The sequence below is a fragment of the Solanum dulcamara genome, chromosome 4, assembly GCF_947179165.1.
Source record: "Solanum dulcamara chromosome 4, daSolDulc1.2, whole genome shotgun sequence".
Taxonomy (NCBI): Eukaryota; Viridiplantae; Streptophyta; class Magnoliopsida; order Solanales; family Solanaceae; genus Solanum; species Solanum dulcamara.
In genome coordinates, this window is record NC_077240.1 from 24,421,450 (window position 1) to 24,439,619 (window position 18,170).

The window sequence follows — 18,170 nt, forward strand, 5'->3', positions numbered from 1 at the left end:
ATTTTAAAATTTTAAAAATGCCACATAAATTAAAGACGGAGGAAATAGTGAAAAGAAATGGGAATAAGCATAAGACAAATCATGTATTCTAGGGTGATTTAATTGACCATTAAAAAATCCATGGACTCCTTTAATTTATTTTACTTTTCAAAAAAAAAAAAAGTTAGTGGAAATAGCCACAAAATTGGCAGAAAAAGGAATTTGAGAAAATGGTCGGCAAATAAAAGTTGGGCTATTTATAGGACCCACCAGGAGCGTCTTTGTACAGCAGATTTTTTTCAGACGCTCCTCACCTTTTTATTTTTTTTTCCTCTTTGCTTTCTCTTTAAGGAAAATAAAAGTAGTGGTTAAATTTTAAAATGTATTATTTTGTAAGTTTGAGATATTTAACTGAAAATGAAAAAGATGAATTAAGATGTTATAACTTTTTTCGATGAAAACTTATATTATTTATACATGATTAAAATATATTTATATATATATATATATATATATATATATATTAGATGTCGAAATCCTTCAGTTACTTCGTGTGTCTACTTTTTCAGATCTTGAATGTTCTTAATGAAAATTCTGACATAATTACTATGAAAAGACTAAATTTTTACACAAACTTTATTTCTATTTCATATGTGAACTGAAAAGGTTATTTCTGATAGATCCAGTGAAGTGGTCACTTTTTTTTTTCCAAACTTTCTGTGCACCGCCCATGCATGAAAATTGTGGATATAAAATTAGAGTCATTTCCTACTAGAATTGCATGGGTGCTGTTATGTCTTGTCAAATGTACCATCGATAGGAACTTTTTAGTTACTATTCTTCTTTATCTTGCCTTTGTTCCACCAAAGATAGTGGTAGTCTTTATCTTGTGCTTTTAAGTTCACTTCAATTATTTTATTGGATATTTATTACGTTTCATCAATAAAATTTAATTAAAGTGCTAATAATGTTTATGGCTTCTTCATTTTTTTTATTTTTTTAATATTTTTTTTCTTTAAGTCGAGAGTCTTATCGAAAATATTTTTATATCTCTAAAATAGGGATAAAATATGTGTATTCTATTCTCTTCAAATCTCATAAGACTAATTAGGTATGTTATTATTGTTATTAATGGTTCTAAGCTAGGTTTATGTAAAATGTGGTACGTATAATCGTTATTTGTTTTTCTTCAAATTCTTTCATCATATACTTATTTCACGTGATGATTATTTATGGACATTTAAATTTTATAGAACTTTATAAGACGAGTTCAACTTTTGTTAGAGTGTTTAGAGGTTATTCTATTCTAAATCTTAGTTCAAACGTATATAAAGAGTAACATATTATATACCTTAAGAGGCTTCTCAAAATTTCATAAACTCTTGAGACATTTATAAAGCGATCAAAACATCAAATATTATCTTTGTCAAAGTTGACACCCGACATTCCTAGAGATCAAATTCATAAATTCTTGGAATATTCATAAAGAGATCAAGACATCAAATATTGCATTTGTCAAAGTTGACACTTAACATTCTTAGCAATCAAATCCATTGCAAGAAAATCTAAATCATCCTATATTTGGGTAATACGCTATTAATAGCCATCGAATCACGAAGAAAACTCAGAGAAAAGAATCAAGGGATTAACAAATTTATACTCATAAATATTCATCAAAAAAATCAATCCTTCATCAAATTTTATTTATAATTAGAGTTTATTTTCCATTACTTTAAAGTTTATTACAAACACTATTATTTGTTAATATTGGAAAAGTTTCACAATAGCAAATGAATTAGATGTTCACCCCTTGATGTTAAGGTTAAGATCTAACTAATGGTATAGAGTTCCAACACTATCTACCTATTCAAGCATATACTTCCATCTGATGGAAAATTTGCCACCATGTTACAAATCTTGATATATATATCGAGAGGAGACTGTGCTCAGCTCCACTATTTTACTAAATACATGTTACTATCTCGCATCAACACAAGTCGTATAACTTTAACCATCAAGACTTAAATAGGCGAGGAGATCATCTAAGTATACATTTAGAATAACGCTTCACATTATTATAATGTTGAATTGAGAAACTTACCAATTTGTTCGGTTCGACCAAACTTATTTACCAATATAGTCAAAATATACAAAACCTATATATTTGTTGGCTATTTTGTAAACCATATCACCGAAAGACATTGAACGGTAATTATTCCCATCTAATATGCATATGGAGAAGATTTTACCAAACTCAATCTCCATAGAAACCCACGACTTTATTACATTATATACTAGGGAGAAACATGCATTTCAGTTGCAATGTTATTTGCTGTTAAAGTTTCAAGATGTTAAATAATCTACAAAACTTATATACCCTTTCTTACACCAATTAATAGAACAATAAAAATGGGGAAAAGAAGAAATATAATGTAAGGGATTGCTTGTTGGATTGCACCTTCTTCTGTTTCATCCTCTTTTATGGAATAGTTTACTTTATCCCAAATAAAAGCGTTGAAATAATTCTGATAGCCAGTATTCATAGAAGAGTCTGTTGAGCTAGTTACCTTCATCATTTCCATAGCCTGCCATCAACCAAGACGAACAATTTGAGTACTCAGTAGCAACAAGATGGTAGGGGACTAGGGGTTATTCAATTTGAACCCCTTTGTTGGAAATAGGACAAAAAGAATTTTTTTGCGTTATAATGTAACCATTGAATCCCCTAGACATAAGGGAAGATTCTAGTGCAGTGGTAAACATGGTCGGAAGTTACTGTAGATAAACCGTTCAAATTCCAACTAAGATAGTCTAGCTTTTTTTAAAATCCCCTTGTATAAATTCCTAGCTCCGCCATTTCAATGGCCAACACTGTCATTTGAAGGTGTGCAATATCCCATAAAGCCCTCAAAGATCCCTATACTTCTAATCGACTGTCCAAAATCAAGTGTATTGTAAATTACAACCTTTCAACATGTATTTACCCTCTACGTTGATGCACAACATGAGCTACCAGAATAGCTAATGATTACCTGAAAGCTGAACATAAATTGTCTTGCTTTCTTGCTAACTCCAGGATTAGGATGAGACTGAAGCTTCTCATACATTGAACGAGCTTCATTGGATCTGTCCATATATGGTGTGGAAATAAATGGTCAGTCTTAGAAGCAGGCACAAGGTCCATGCAAGTGCAAGTTCACAATTAATTGTTTGAACATTCAAGCATCACAAAGATCATGAAATGACAGAAAGATTGTTGCAAAAATGGTCATTCCATGCTGAAGTTCTAGAGAGACGTGATTCCCTCTGGACTCTGACATAATTAGATGGGATAAACCCTCATATTTTTTTTATTTTTCACGAGTGTTGGTTTTGGGCAGAAAATCAGTCAATGTTGGTGTTGGGAGTGGTTTACTATGCATTTCAAAAACAGATAATAATTGTTTAACTAGTACGTCAATTAAATACAAATATGAAGGATGTATTAGGGACTTTCTTTTATAAGTAACTACCAGGGATTGATATATTCGAAAGTTGGTTAATTGATGTATAGATATAGATGCTCGTCGATATAATGGGCGAACAGCCTTACCCTTGGAACAAACTACAGCCCTAGGTGGCGAAGTGCCCACATCGAGGCCGAAAGGCATAGTCGATGGACAACAGGTGAATATTTTTGCACTATCCCTAGGAGTTGCTAAGAGTAAAATTCGAGAAAAAGAGCCGATTGTATGGGAAATCCTTCAAGAAGTTATGCAGGGACACCTTGTATTGCTGAATATTGTGGAAATCCATCTATGGTAATAGACAGTAAAAACTCCATAATTTATGAAACCATATGATCAATTAAACCTTTTTGCTTATACACTACTAAAAAAACAGTAAAAAGAGACCTCAAAAATCGGCCGCAAAAAAGAGACCTTATGAGGTCGTTTTACCCCTCAATTTTTCTTTTAAAGAAAGAGACTACATGAGGTCGGTTTTAATGATATTATAACTAAGGATAGTGACCTCGTGAGGTTTCTTTTAGGGGAATTTTCACATAAAGCCACTCAAAAATACCTTAATTATGGTCCATAGTTATAGTTTGCTAATTACAATTCATAACTATAGTTATAACAACGTTTGTATAATTCGCGCAATATTTGTATACGTTTGTATAATTTGCTATACAATTCGCAGTTTTTGTATAACGTTTGTATATTTTACTATACAATTCATGCACAACGTTTGTATAATTTGTTATACAATTTGTAGTGTTTGTATATTTCGCCATACAATTCGATTCGCGCACTGCGTTTGTATAAATTGCGCGAATTATACAAAACTCAACTGTATAATCGCGCAAATTATACAAAACTCAAACTGTATACAGCTAGATGTTTGCCGCGAGCCATAATTAATTCAAACTATAGCTATGTTAGATAATTAACTAGTATATGTTTGCTTATCCACGTAATTTTCCCTTTCTTTTTATTGGTCAAAACGGTCAAACAAAAATTTTAAAATAGCAACCTCACTAGGTCTCTATACTAGATAAAATTACAAACCCAACTCATCTCATTTGTGTAAAACAGCCACCCTCTCTCTCTCAAAACCCTCATTCTCACAACTGGCCGTCGACCCCCACCGGCAGTCCCGCCCCCACACCCACAGAACCTCTATCGTTGCAGCCCCGCAGCACCTCCACCAGCAGTGCCCCTCAAATCTGTCCAGGTAAGTGTTTATTTTTTACATTTTTTTTGTACATTCTTCAAAGCTGTGAACTTTGTGCGATTTGTGTTCTTTTGGGATTTGGGTGAGTTTTGAAGTTGTTATGCTTAATTTTCTTCTTTGTTGTTGAAATTGGGAAGTAAAAAAACAAAATAATATCAGGATTGAAGAAAGGGGGAGACCCGACTATCTTCCTCATTTTGTCTCTAATTTCATTGAGAAATCTGTACTTAGTTTCCATAAGAGAGATTCCAGTTTCCAAAAATAAAAATTAAACCTTACAAGATTTGCATACAGGTCATTCTCGATTTTTTTTTACCTTTGCTCTCAAATGGAGAAGAATGAAGGAAACAAATTTCACTCATTCCAAATTTAAATACCTTCAATTCCTCATATCTGTCATTTTTTTCAGTTTGTTATGCTTTATATTTTCCCTTTTTACTACTCATAAGTTTATAAGAATCATATTCCTTTTTAAATGAGTGTTGATGAGAGGAACCTAAGGTGTTTGTTTGTATATTTCTATGGTTGGGGACAGAGAAAAAAATGGGAGTGGTCTAGTTTTGTCATGGAGAAAGTGTTCAGATTAGTTAGTGACATTGAATGTCTTGTAATGAAGGCACCGCAAGGTGGTTGAAGAAGGTGCGAGGAGGAAGATTTGGCTGGTGTAGTAAATGTGTATGTTTTCTCTGTTAAGTTTAACAGTTTTTAGGGAAGAACTATTCGTTTCAACGTTTGGGACTAAAATGATCTACTTTTTTGCATACATCAAGGACTACTAGTTTTAATATATCTTTGAAATTAAAATTAAACTCAACTTTATATTATATTGTACCTTGAATTAAAACAAATTGAATATTGAATTAAATTGAGTTTGTAATAAGACAAATTAAGTTGAAACTTGAATTAAATTAAAATAATATTTGAACTTTGAACTTGGGATTGAACTTTGAATTTACAATTCAACTTTGAACTCAGGATTTAACTTTGAACTTAAAATTAGAACAAGAAAACTCTAACTTGAAGCCAATTATTCTTTAAAAAACAATCTTTCAAAGAGCTTCAAGATTAAGTAGAATAAGATTACAATTTGATTTCTACGATAATGAAAACACCAAATATTTATATGTAGGTTATTAGTTGCATAAAGTCATAAGTTGAGTTAAATTAAGTGTTAAATTCGAAACTCGATAATATTAAAAAATTTAGTGCTTAACAAATTCAAATTTTGTGACTTGTGTAGATGGTTCGTAGTTGGATGTATGACAGGACTAATTTTGGTCGAGTGGGGATGAAGCCTGAATTTGTAGAAGGTGTCGATGGTTTTGTGGACTATGCAATGACACTAGAACCTTTTCAACGTGATAGCTTGGTCAAGTGTCCTTGTAAGAAATGTCAATGTATGGATTATGAAGAACCAGAGATTGTTAAGTTTCATCTCTATTGAAATGGGTTTAAAGAAGACTATACAGTGTGGACTAGTCATGGAGAAATTGATAATAGTTTTGATAGATTTCAACAATATGTTGTTGGTGAAAGTAGTAGGGCGGTGGAACCTAATGTCCAAAATTATAGAATGCACGACATGGTTCAGGATGCGTATGGGGTGCATTCTGATCTTGAATACCATGTTGAAGAAGCTCCCAATGATGAATCTAGAATTTTCTTTGAACTATTGGAAGCTGCTAGTCAGCCTTTATATGACGAGAGTCCACACTGGGCGACCGATTTGAGGTTCAAGCAGATGAGCGTGGTTGGCAAGAAGGCCAGAGCATCTACTAAGGGTGGCTCTCTACACACGAGTGGGGCTCAGAGCCAAGGGGATGTGAGGAGGAAATTGGTAGGTTCATTTTTTTAAGTTATATATATTGTAGGTTATTAATATTTAATTATTCTTGATTAATAACTAAATTAACTTTGTTTGCAGGAAAAGAAACTGAGGCCAGTAACTCATGCAAAGGCATCCAAGACTACACACACGAGGAAGACGAAAAAACCCGGAGATCAAGATGTTTGGGTTGAGCCACAAGCTCAGCTGACCTACGTAAGCCAGTAATTTAAAGTAATAATTACTTTATTTCCTAAATTTATATACTAATATTATTACCGTTAAATTCAGAATCAATATATGCAATCCGTTGAGGATTTCCGTCAGACACAACCAGATGATAGCCGAGGCATGCCACTGAGCCAAGAGTAGATTGGGAGAATGTGGCTAGACTCGGTTGGTGGCCCAAGTTCGTATGGGTATTCTTACAGCATGCCCCAAAGAACCTTTCGTGAATTTCATTCGAAGCTAGAAGGCCTAGGTAGTTTCCAGGATGATGGGTCAAGGGAGAAAGTTTTGGCTATGAAACAGAAGATAGCTGAGCTATGTAACCAAGTCGAAGTCTCGCGAGGTACGGAAAGGCAGAGGGACAGAGCATGCAGGGATTAAGGCCCAATTAGATGCATTACTTGCTTTGGTTGCTTCGGGGTGGATTCCCCCTTGTCTTGGTGATGTAGTTTGCCCTCCTTGACTTCCCCAATATCGACCTATTCAATAGCAAGTATAATATCAATACAGAGGTTTGACCGATGAGCCCAGCAGTGATGAGGATGATGAGGATCATGTGGCAAACACACCGTCTCATTATTGAAGTTTAGAATTGTATTAGATAATCTAATCCATGTACTTTATGGTGGTTTTAAAACTTATTACGTGTTTTGTGAATGCAAGAGAATATTGAAGTAGTTTGAAATACTATTGTATAACTTATGACTTCTATGCTTTTTCCGTTCAACTTCGAAGTACTTTAAAGTTGATTTTCAGGTAGTGTTGATTGGGGGATATTTAGTACATGTATTTTTGTAGTTTGATTGATTGTTGGCAGCTCTTTGAGCTTGATTTAGCTAATTAGAATGTACGTATTATTGAATTGAATTAAAATGGCAGGTGGGAAGCCGCAAAAGCAACAATTTGCTACCAGTTTTTTTTTTCCAGATTATATTTTCAGAAATGCAGTAAAGATACCTCATGAGGTATCTTTTCTGCAATTTCATTTCCCAGAAAATGTGTAAAGGCGACTAACAATTCTTTTCCTTCTTCATCGGTGTGTTTCTGCCATACCCTTTCAAGAGGGACCAAACACATTGAGGTAACAAGAGATCTTTACGTCCATACAAACTCATGAGTTAAGTTCTTGATCTTCTTAGAAAGATATAATCATTCCATACTAATCTAACTTAACACCCTAAATTTCTGTTCCATTTTATTTTATACTAGTCATAAAGAGTAGAAAATGGCTCAGTAAGGAATATGGGCATGACCACAAAAGGTGATTGGCATATTAGGAATCACTCTGTTATTGCCCTTTTTTCTAATAACCATGGTGTACGGGTCAGCTTGCGCACACCTCTATGTTATTGCCCTAAAAGAAAGCATATGAGCAGAACATAAAAATCATTAAGAACACCAAGAATTTTACGTTAGAGAAATGGTGAATTTATCATTTGAATTCACAGGTTTGTAGGAATCCAGTATTCTATGCTGGCCTCTCTTTTATCATTAGTTTAACAAGATTCTCAGTGAAATTTTTTCTCTTTTCCTTTTTAATTTCTCTTGGATGGGTGGGCTGGAATTCTTAAGCATAAATGCTTCAACTACTCTTATTAGAGCAAAGGGCAGGCGTTTTTAAGAACTTGCTTAAAACCTAGGACATAAGAGAATCGCAGATGACATACCTACGAAGTGAGTCTTGACAAATAGACCACTGCAGTGCAGCTAATCCATGAAGTTGAGTCTGCATAAATATTAGGTCATAGATTTCAATGTCAATTGTACTGGAAAAGAGAAGTGCCAATTGCCTTTGGGTTTGCTTATATTACGTTTCACTTCTGTTAAGAACAGGATAACACAAAATTAAGAAGTATAAAAGTAAGACCAATGTACTCTAGTGTCTCATGAACCACGACATTCATTCTGTAAGAAGTTTTTACATCATACGAAAGAGAAGCAAAAATGTAAAAGATACTACTTCAGTCCTTGTTAGTTATGTGCAAGCACATCAATTTGTTTAAGACCTCTTTTATCATAATAATATTAACATATGCAATCCTTATCCCCAAAGGATATTTGAGCGTTTGGGTCTTTTCCCTCTTTTTTGGTGGAAGGATGCTGGTCATTTGCAAGAGAGTGCTGAGGAAGTTGGCAACTTTACACAAATAACATACGATGAAGTTGGATAAAATGCATCTAAGCAATTCTTTCTTTTTTCTAGTTTAAGATGTGAAAAGGGGAAGGGGAAGGGGAAGGGGGGAGAGGGGAGATGCATTAATTTTGCAAGGTTTTAAGTGTGGAAGAAAATCCATCTAGTACAAGAAATCACCTGAAATGGCAATTTATTCATAATTTTCTCGTAAAATGGTAGTGCTTCCTTGAGCTTGCCAAGGTCCATGAAAGAGTCTCCATCCTTCAGTGCCTAAGCATGACAGCACTAAAATTAAGAAGTAAGTCATACCTCATGATTCTCAAACAAGAAAGAATATAAACCCACATTAAGAATGGCTTAATACTTGAAACACTCTTCCCTTTCAAAGGATTCCTTCAACATATGTCAATTATCTTATCTAAATCAACCATAAACATTAGTATCTGAAGTAGTTTAATTTCCAGTCTACCTTGCTTATAAGCATTGGTGGCGGCATAGGGGTAACCCCCTTTGTTGAAAAAATATACATGTAAATAGGGCCAAAAATGATTTTTTTGCATATATATAAGTTGTTGAATCCCCTTGGCATGAAATTTTTTTCTTTTAATCTCCTTGTTTGAGTTTCTGGCTCCACCACTGCTTATAAGGATGGAACATTTACAGGAAATCTATTTTTAAAAGGTGTGCTTCAATTGATTTCAACCATGTTGATAAGTCATTAGGTCTATTTTGCAACTTGTGAATTCAGGAAAAGCACCCACATCTAGCCTCTTAAATGCATTATTCGATTTAGTTTGCATTCAAAGTCTTGGAATACGAGCTTATGTGCTTTCAGGTCCATTCGCCTGACGTTCTTGAAGTCTTAGGATTCTCCCCTAGTATTCTGTTCTCCCCCCCCCCCCCTCTAGGCCTTGCTTTCAATCCTGGAAACACAAATGAGAATGCAAAACCTGGCGCCTCATATAGGACTTTTTGGACTTCGCAGTTCTGGAGAATAACTAATTCAGACCAATATCACTCTATTTTCTTCACATGTACATTTCCAAACCTTGTGAGTCTTTGTAAACATCGAAGCTCTGCATGAACATGCAATGTTGGCACCCTCAATGCTAAAAGTTCATTCAAAACCACCCACGATGCGGTAACACAGATGTCACTTGTAGGAATTTCAGAGGTAAAGCATCATAGGAATTAATCAAGATAAGATTTTGGCAAGACAAATGGCTCGGTGACACTATACTGAAGGAATCCTTTCCTACGCTATACCAGATAGCCACTAACAAGAATGCTACAATTTCCCAATACAGAATAGTCAACATTTGGAGCCCAAATTTCAGAGGGAACTAGCAGGACTGGGAGATCAATGAACTCCTCTCACTACTAGACTCTGGAGAAATGCAACCTAGATGAACAAACCACAGACAGATTACTTTGGGGCAACACCAAGGAAGGAATTTATACTGTGAAGGAGAGCTATAATTTTTGGTGTTCAAAGAAAGGCATCGTGGATGTTTTTCCTGGGAAACATATTTGGAGAACCAAACAACCTCTAAAGGTTTCCTGTTTTACCTGGACAGCCATTCATAAGGCTTATCTAACTCAAGATAACCTTAGAAAGAAAGGGATCATCCTCATCAACAGATGCTACTCTGCAGGAAGGATAATGAAACTGTTAACCATCTCTTTTTACACTGCCCTACAGCAACTGGCTTGGGCATTTTTTCCACTCTTTGTTTGGTCTTCAATGGGTTATGCCTTTCTCCATTAAAGATGCCTTTGCTAGCTGGATAGACTGGAGAGTTAACAAGACTATGAAAAGGCTATGGAGGATGATCCCAGCAGTTATTTTGTGGAGTCTTTGGAAAGAAGGAAAATGCAGAGGCTTTGATGGAATCTCAACTCCCACTAGCACCCTCAAGGCTAAATGTTTATTTTCTCTCTTCAGTTGGCACTTTCTTTCCTCTCTAAACAGTGTGGATAACTTTTTGGATTTTGTTAGTTCCCTAACTCTAGCATAGTAGGATTTTGGGGATTTCTTTTTTGGCTGTTTACAGGTTTTTGCTCAGCTAGCTTCATGTTGATTTTGTTTTGATGCAGCTCGTTATTTTCCTTGTAACTTTGCATCTCCTTGATGCCTTTCTAATACAATTTAATTACTTCACCAAAGCAAAATAACAATTGGCCACATCTAGCATTTAGCTCTTGTAGTTCTGGTTTATTTCCAACTTTACTATAATCTACAATGGCTGAGTGTGTAAATATATCTAATTAACCACTGGAAAGTGGAGATCCACAAGATGATCCAATCGATGAAAAATTCACACAGCTTGGAAGGTGCGCTTAAGTTTTAATGAGCTCTGAAGGACAATATCCCTGAAGATCTCTAACTTCATGTCCGATGGTAATGTGAAATTATCCCACTCATCAAGGGCCATGGCCATAATATAATTTCCAAGTCTTGAAACCTTTTCATTTAATCTGAATGGATTTGTGAGAAAAAAGAGCACATCAGTTCCAACCCTCCGAAGACTCTTAATTCTTTGCTAATTCATTTAAGTGACTGACTAAGCGACCAGATATCCCTCTTTATTTCAAAATGAAACTCTGCTTTCAGTGTATTCAAAGGTAGAAATCATTGACAGAAACATTTAGTTCACTATATGAAGAAACAAGTTTTGGTGTTACCAATTAAATCGCTAACAGCATGGCAGTTCATAGATCTGGGGATGGCGTATAACAACTTTATATATATGCTGAAAAGTGTATAGTTATAAACAAATGATGAGATTTCTGTATCGTTTCTCAATATCAATATAAGAAGTGAATTAAATGCATTTTCCATAATGAAAGAAATTTGATGCATCCATAAACATGATATAAAAAACAATAGTGTTAAAGCATACCTTCTCACATTCAAGTTTTAGGTTTGGATCAATAGTTAGGCCTACTCTGCTCTTGTAGGCAGCAAGTAGTTCTCTCGTACGTGCTTCTTTAGCTGCTTTCTCTTCTGCTGATTCAAGTACCTCTCCTGGACGTATAGATCTTCCACCGCCAAACTGATCTCCAAACAAGCAATAAGTTTATTCATAGTGTTTTGCTTAAATAACTGCATTCATTAGTTTAAGAGACCATGGTATTCACAGAAACTAAAGTTTGATAAACAGAGACAAAGCCCAACATAATTACAAGAAATAATTTCATTCTGTACCCTATATAGCATCAAAGGGAAGGACAAATGTTCACAAATGAGCTGAAAGTTGGTCATGAAATTGGTTTTTAGAGATAGTTTCACAAGTGTACCCATAGTGAAGTCCACTCAAGTTTACTAAGATTTGAAGTGTAATTGGTAGAATCCCAAATCAGAAGATTTGAAACAAAGTTGTAAATGCCCCACCAAAAAATTTGAGGCGACTTTGATGCAATGCCACGTCAAAACCCTTATAAGAACCAGTCATGGAAAATAAAGTTATACTAAGCAATCACGAATGAAACATATGTCATAAAGCTGGCAGTATGCACGGAAGGGCCAGGGTAAAGAAGGCTAAGAAGGAGATAAAATGCAACCTTTTGCAGATTGCTGGTCTGTCAATTGAATTTTATGTTAATTATCAAAAACATACCAAACTAATAAGGTACCAATACCCAAGAAACCATTAAATAGGCTTTATTTTAGCAGTAATCAGTCATGAGTAAGTTTTTTCCTGCTCCTCCGTACTCGCAAAGAGAATCATCCTCCCAATCGAACCTCCCCCACCCCGAAAAAAAGTGCACATTCAATGATATCCTTATGAAAGTTAAAATTCTCCTGTAAAATATTGTCAGTATTCCAAAAGTTGGAAGTTTTTTATCAGCATATTCTATATCAAGTATGGCAGAATACAGTTAGTCCCCACAGCTATCGACACTCTGTAGCAGCCTTTACTTTCTAAATCTCCTAGAAACAAAACATTTGCGAATACTGCAACTTGTCATTCTTAACTGCAAAAAGAATAAGTTTTCATGCATGGATAAAATTGAGTTGCAATTTCCTGAAACCTTTCACGGATTCATCATCATCAATCTACGATACATGTGTGTTATATCTTCATAAAAAAGAACACAACTGACTGTATAAAGCTTTTTTATTAGCTCTAAACCCACTTATTTCCAATATTAATCAGATGAGTAAATTCTCATTTTGCATCACTGTTTTGAACAGAACTACTTAGAACTTGAAGTGTCAATCTGCAATTAAACATCACATAGTGCACCAACACACCACATTGCTTTTTTGTTACAAAATAAAGGAGGTCACTTAACATTCTTATGATATCCTCAATATGATAACCACATTTTTTCTACTTTACCCTTTCTCTTCTAAATGATTCGTAACCTGAAGCTTAACTTCATACTTTCTCCACTGCTGCACTTGAGCTATCAATAGGGATCCAGCCATACTCATCTATTGTACTAGACATCATAGGTCCGAAAAATTGCAACAATAAAATCCCAACTTCAATTTTTTTTTGAGAATATAATCCCAACTTTAAATGCTACACATATTTTTTAAAATATAATGAGCAAACAGATTGTTTTACAACATAATGCAAGAATCCAGTGGAATTTAATTTTCCAAACAATGATCCTATTAATTTATTGAAGAGAGGATAAAAATATGATGTTATTTATTTAGTTTTGCTTAGCTTCCTATGCTTATCTTTCCTTTAGCACTTGCATATTTTACTACTATACCTTTCTGCTTTAGGAAGAATCTTAGTAAATTAGTTTAGGAAGAATATTGGTCAAATTAGTGAGGTTCTGTAATTGGGAGTTATAGCTGAAACCAACCTACTGCCACTCCATAAAACATTGAACTCAGGCATATTAAAGAAAGCATAAACTTCTGCAAAAGCATTAAAAGCTGCTATTTCCATGACATCAAAATGGATAACTAGAAAATGAAGCGTACTGAATAAGAAGACAATGCATAATAAAGAAAAAAGCTAAAACACAAGTCATAATAGGCAACCTACAGTTTTAGAGATGTCATTCGGTCTGGGGAAAACTCCCCAGGTAGAAACCTTTGGCTTATAGGTATTCATGTCATCTTCTTGGATGCGGTTTGACTTTGATGTCTCGGTATCTACAAACTTGCTTGTGTCCCCAACAAGTATTTCTACGTCATGCAAGTCTCCTCCAGGGAACGGGTCTACTATTGGAACCAATCCAGCAGGCAGCCCCCTGCTCTTCTTATTATCAGAAAAGCCAAGCCCCATAAAATCAATACTTGAGATCGACAATTTTTCCTTCTTTCTAACACTTTCTTTGGGTAAAGCATTTCTGTCACTTTTCCCATCCTCTTTTTTGATGAAGTCATTTTCCCCATTCTCTTTATTAGATCCTACACAAGTCAGTAATTGATGATTACACAATTCGAACAACTTTGAATTTGACTATGGATCTACTACCAGAAATGATATCAGCATTCAACGTATTCAATGTGTATTCCTGAATAATCTCATTTTCAATTACAACCATTTTATTTCACCAAGCACCGCATTCGGGTCCATAAACATGGAACCCAATGCACAAGAACTTATATCACTTAACAATGAGGTCCTATCAATTAGTATTACATGTAAGAAATCAGTTCTAATTATTAGAATAAATATTTGATGAAGTAGAATCATCGATATCAAAAATTCACAGCCTTCAGCTCAATAAAACTCATTATTTCAGATAGCAAAATTTCATTATTGTGTCTAATTTCATCTTCAAGAATGCTGCAGGATAACATTGCAGCACCAAATGAAGGATAATATAGCCTTTCTCCTTTGCATAACAATCAAAAGACTAAGCTCGTTTGGTTCACATACTAGTTATCCTGCGATTATAATCCACGAGTTCTTTATGCGATGGATGATAATAAAGGAATTATTATATGGTAAGTAATAATGAAACAGGGAATGATATGTAGAGATTATCTACTTTAAAGAAATATTTGAATCCCATATTACTAATATACATGTTCTTATTCTAATTATTTAATACCACTAACCAGACGCTGCATTAGTTATGCGAAGGTAAATCATTATTATAACACCAAACCACACACTGCATTAGCTATACAGGGATCCTTACCATTTATCTACATTTAACAGAAAACTTCCCAATATAAAATGTCAAGCACATCCATGTTGCTCTAAACTTAACAACAACAACAACAACAACAACAGTAACAACATACACATTGTAGCCCCATAAAGTGGGGTCTGGGGAGCGTAGGTGTATGCAGTGGCAAACCCAGCATGTGTCCAGGGTTCGTCCAAAGCCCCTTCGGCGAAAAACTATACTATTTATACATGGTTAAAATATTTTTTTATGTATAAATAATAGATGTCGAACCCCCTTCGGCTAGTTCGTGTGTCTACTTTTTCAAATTTTGAAACCCCTTATTAAAAATACTGGTTTCGCCAATGGGTGTATGTTGACCTTACCCAACCTAGGAAGTATAGAGGTTATTTACGATCGACCCTCAGCCCATGTTGCTTTAAACTCGAAAAGTAAACTTGTTCCTATATCATAATGGTTTTCAAATTCTAGCTTACTAATTTCTAAAATGCAATTTGACACAAAATAAATTCGTCATTTGAATTGAATATAATAACTAGAGGGTGGAAGTAAACATTCAAAAAATTGTTCAAAAATAATGCCTAAAGTTGAACTCTTGAAAAGAGTAAGTGAAAAAAAATTGGAAATAAGAAGAAGATATTTGTCTCACCTTCTTGTACAGTGTTACTGTCCAATGCAATTATGTCATCACTACCATTAGCTTTAGATACTGACACACCATTTTGGGCAATCGAATCAGCTGATTTAATTTCTTTCTTATAGGCCTTGGCTTTTGCAAATGCGAGCTTCACAGGGTCAGTTTCAACAATCTGTTCCTGGGCTTCCTGAGGCTTATCTTCTGAGTTATTGGGTGATAAAGAAGAAGCTGAAATTTTGAGAGTCCTGAAGACTTTGGGAAATGGGTTTGTTGAAGAATTGATGGCTGAGAAAGGAGAGAAAACTTGGTAATGCGGGATTAAGGCCATTTCTTCTTTCTCTATTTTGCAGAATTGGCCATGGAAGCTGCTCTTTTGGTTTGCTTGCTTAGATAAGAGGAGATTTTGGTTCCCTGGTATTTACAACCTCATTCTTTCCTCTCTTTTTTTAATTTTATTTGTTGGTGTTTGGTATTTATGAAAGGTATTAATTTTGAATTCGTATTAAAAAATTTGATATAAAACAACTTCATGTTTACGACTATTTGAATTTGAGATCATTGGTTAAGCATAAAGGACTACTACAATCATTATTGGTTTCATTCTTTCTTTCTATTCGTATTATTTTTTATTATCATTTTAATTATTATATTTTTGTTTTGCATATAATTTTTGAAGATTATGAGAAAAGTGTTTTTTATTATTTGCTTTGTTGTCTTTTTTTTGGTGCATTCAAGGAAAATGCCAAAAAGAAAAATCGCAAACTATAACTGAAATGTTCGATTACACTTATTTTTTGTGGTTTTTATTATTTCTAAATAATTTTAAGTAAAATTAATTTAGCGGTTAAATGTCACAATCAAATTTAAAAGATATCATAAAATATACGCATCTATTCAAATTTAACGCATGTATTTTTCACTTTGGTAGCTTTTAAAAACTTTTTAATACTATTTTTGTTTATTTTTCATTTCCATCGTATTTAACCACCTTACCGCTATTAAAATAAATGTCAAAATATCTTATTTTTCATTTTTTGTGTAGCTATTATTGGGATAATTATTGTTATACCCAAAAAAGAAACTATTTATTATTGAATACCTCATTACTTTCATACTCTTTGTTTTTAACTATCTCGGGCATTTGATACCATAAAAGTATATAATATACTCAAATGATATTAAGTAGCTTCGTTGAAACACTATGTAACGCCCCGCAACTTCTAAGCAAAGATTTGAACCATCCTCCGTATGTGTATAGGCCCGAACCCATTAATTTCTAAGTTGTACACATATGTTAAAGTCTTTTAATAAGTGTAGTAAGTGTATCGGATGTGTTTTAGGGTCATTAGGTACCACAAACACCAAGCCAAGTTCAAAACAATTCTATCGGCTAAGATTTCGCATGAGTTCATATAAGGGTCAACTTCAAATGACCATATCTCTCAATATATAAGGATTTAGGTGTCTCATGACCTATCAAATTAAAGTTCTACGTGTCCGCTTTCAAAAAAAAATGACCAAAATGGTCCTTAATGGATGGGTAATGCTTTATTTTGGTCCTTAATATATTTCACTTGATTGAAATGGTCCTTAATGTATAGCAAAAGTGTTTATTTTGGTCCTTAATACATTTCACTTGATTGAAATGGTCCTTAATGTATTATAAAATGTGTCATTTTGGTCTGTTATCCTAAACCTAACAGATTTATAATAAAAAAGTTAAATTTAACTATGGAACCTACGTGGCTAACAAATTTCACCATTGTTTTCTTTTTTGTTAGCTCCAAAGAAAGAACTCCATAAAATATAACACTATTTTCTCTATTTTCTCCAACAAAATTTATCATTTTCTCATTTCTAAAATATTATTCTACTGATCTAATAAAAATTTATGTTTTAAGCCAGAGAAAATAGTAAATTTTGTTAAAGAAAGTAGAGACAATGATGTTAGATTTCATGAATTTTTTCTTTGAAACTAACAAAGAAGACAACAATGGTGGATTTTGTAAGCCACGTAGGGCCCACAACTAAATTTCACACCTTTTTGGGGATAAACTCTGTTAGGTTTAGGGGAAAAGACCAAAATGAATACCTTTTGTTATATATTAAGAATCATTTCAATCAAGTGAAATATACTAAGGACCAAAGTGAACACATTTGTCATACATTAAGGACCATTTCAATCAAGTAAAATATATTTAGGATCAAAATAAAGCATTACCCATATATTAAGGACCATTTTGGTCATTTTCTCATCCTCTTTCCAATGCCACCAAGTTTGCCTTATTTGGAGTTCGGAGTAAAAAGTTATGCCTATTTTACTGGGCACTGTTTTGCTGTCCGCTCGAGGCATTTTTCGCAAGCTAGCGTAAAGAGGCAGTGGCTAATGCCCTCTCCGCGCATTGGCCGCGCACCCGAAATGTTTTCCATGCGCTCGCGCACCTGAAGCTTTTTAATAAACCTCCAAGGACGTAATTCATCTTTCTAGTTCAAATATTTACCCTAGAAAGAGAAGTTCTCAAGAAAACTGACTTCCTCCA

At 34.1% G+C, this 18,170-nt stretch overlaps 1 protein-coding gene and 1 pseudogene across 2 annotated transcripts; one reads left to right on the forward strand and one right to left on the reverse strand.

Moving 5' to 3' along the window:
- Nucleotides 1-2,239: 2,239 nt before the first annotated feature.
- Nucleotides 2,240-16,086, reverse strand: LOC129887047 (uncharacterized). 2 transcript variants are annotated; one of them, XM_055961994.1, is made up of 7 exons: nt 15,643-16,086; nt 13,895-14,262; nt 11,786-11,938; nt 9,060-9,152; nt 8,416-8,474; nt 3,012-3,105; nt 2,240-2,564 (listed from the first exon to the last, which is right to left on the reverse strand). In XM_055961994.1, exons 1-7 carry the CDS (start codon nt 15,956-15,958, stop codon nt 2,349-2,351), a joined length of 1,299 nt encoding a protein of 432 aa, XP_055817969.1. In that variant the 5' UTR covers nt 15,959-16,086; the 3' UTR covers nt 2,240-2,348. The 2 variants fall into 2 exon arrangements, with proteins under 2 accessions (XP_055817969.1, XP_055817970.1); XM_055961995.1 differs by lacking the exons at nt 2,240-2,564; nt 3,012-3,105 and adding an exon at nt 7,041-7,227.
- LOC129887048 (uncharacterized) lies at nt 5,837-6,849 on the forward strand (annotated as a pseudogene).
- Nucleotides 16,087-18,170: the final 2,084 nt, after the last annotated feature.

What these genes read in the sequence shown, in the direction of transcription:
- LOC129887047 (XM_055961994.1), bottom strand. Translation starts at nt 15,958, where the DNA reads ATGGCCTTAATCCCGCATTACCAAGTTTTCTCTCCTTTCTCAGCCATC. An exon ending in CGAATGACATCTCTAAAACT is followed by an intron (nt 11,939 to 13,894) that starts GTAGGTTGCCTA and finishes TTTGGAGATCAG; the next exon opens with TTTGGCGGTGGAAGATCTAT. An exon ending in TGAATAAATTGCCATTTCAG is followed by an intron (nt 8,475 to 9,059) that starts GTGATTTCTTGT and finishes ATATTTATGCAG; the next exon opens with ACTCAACTTCATGGATTAGC.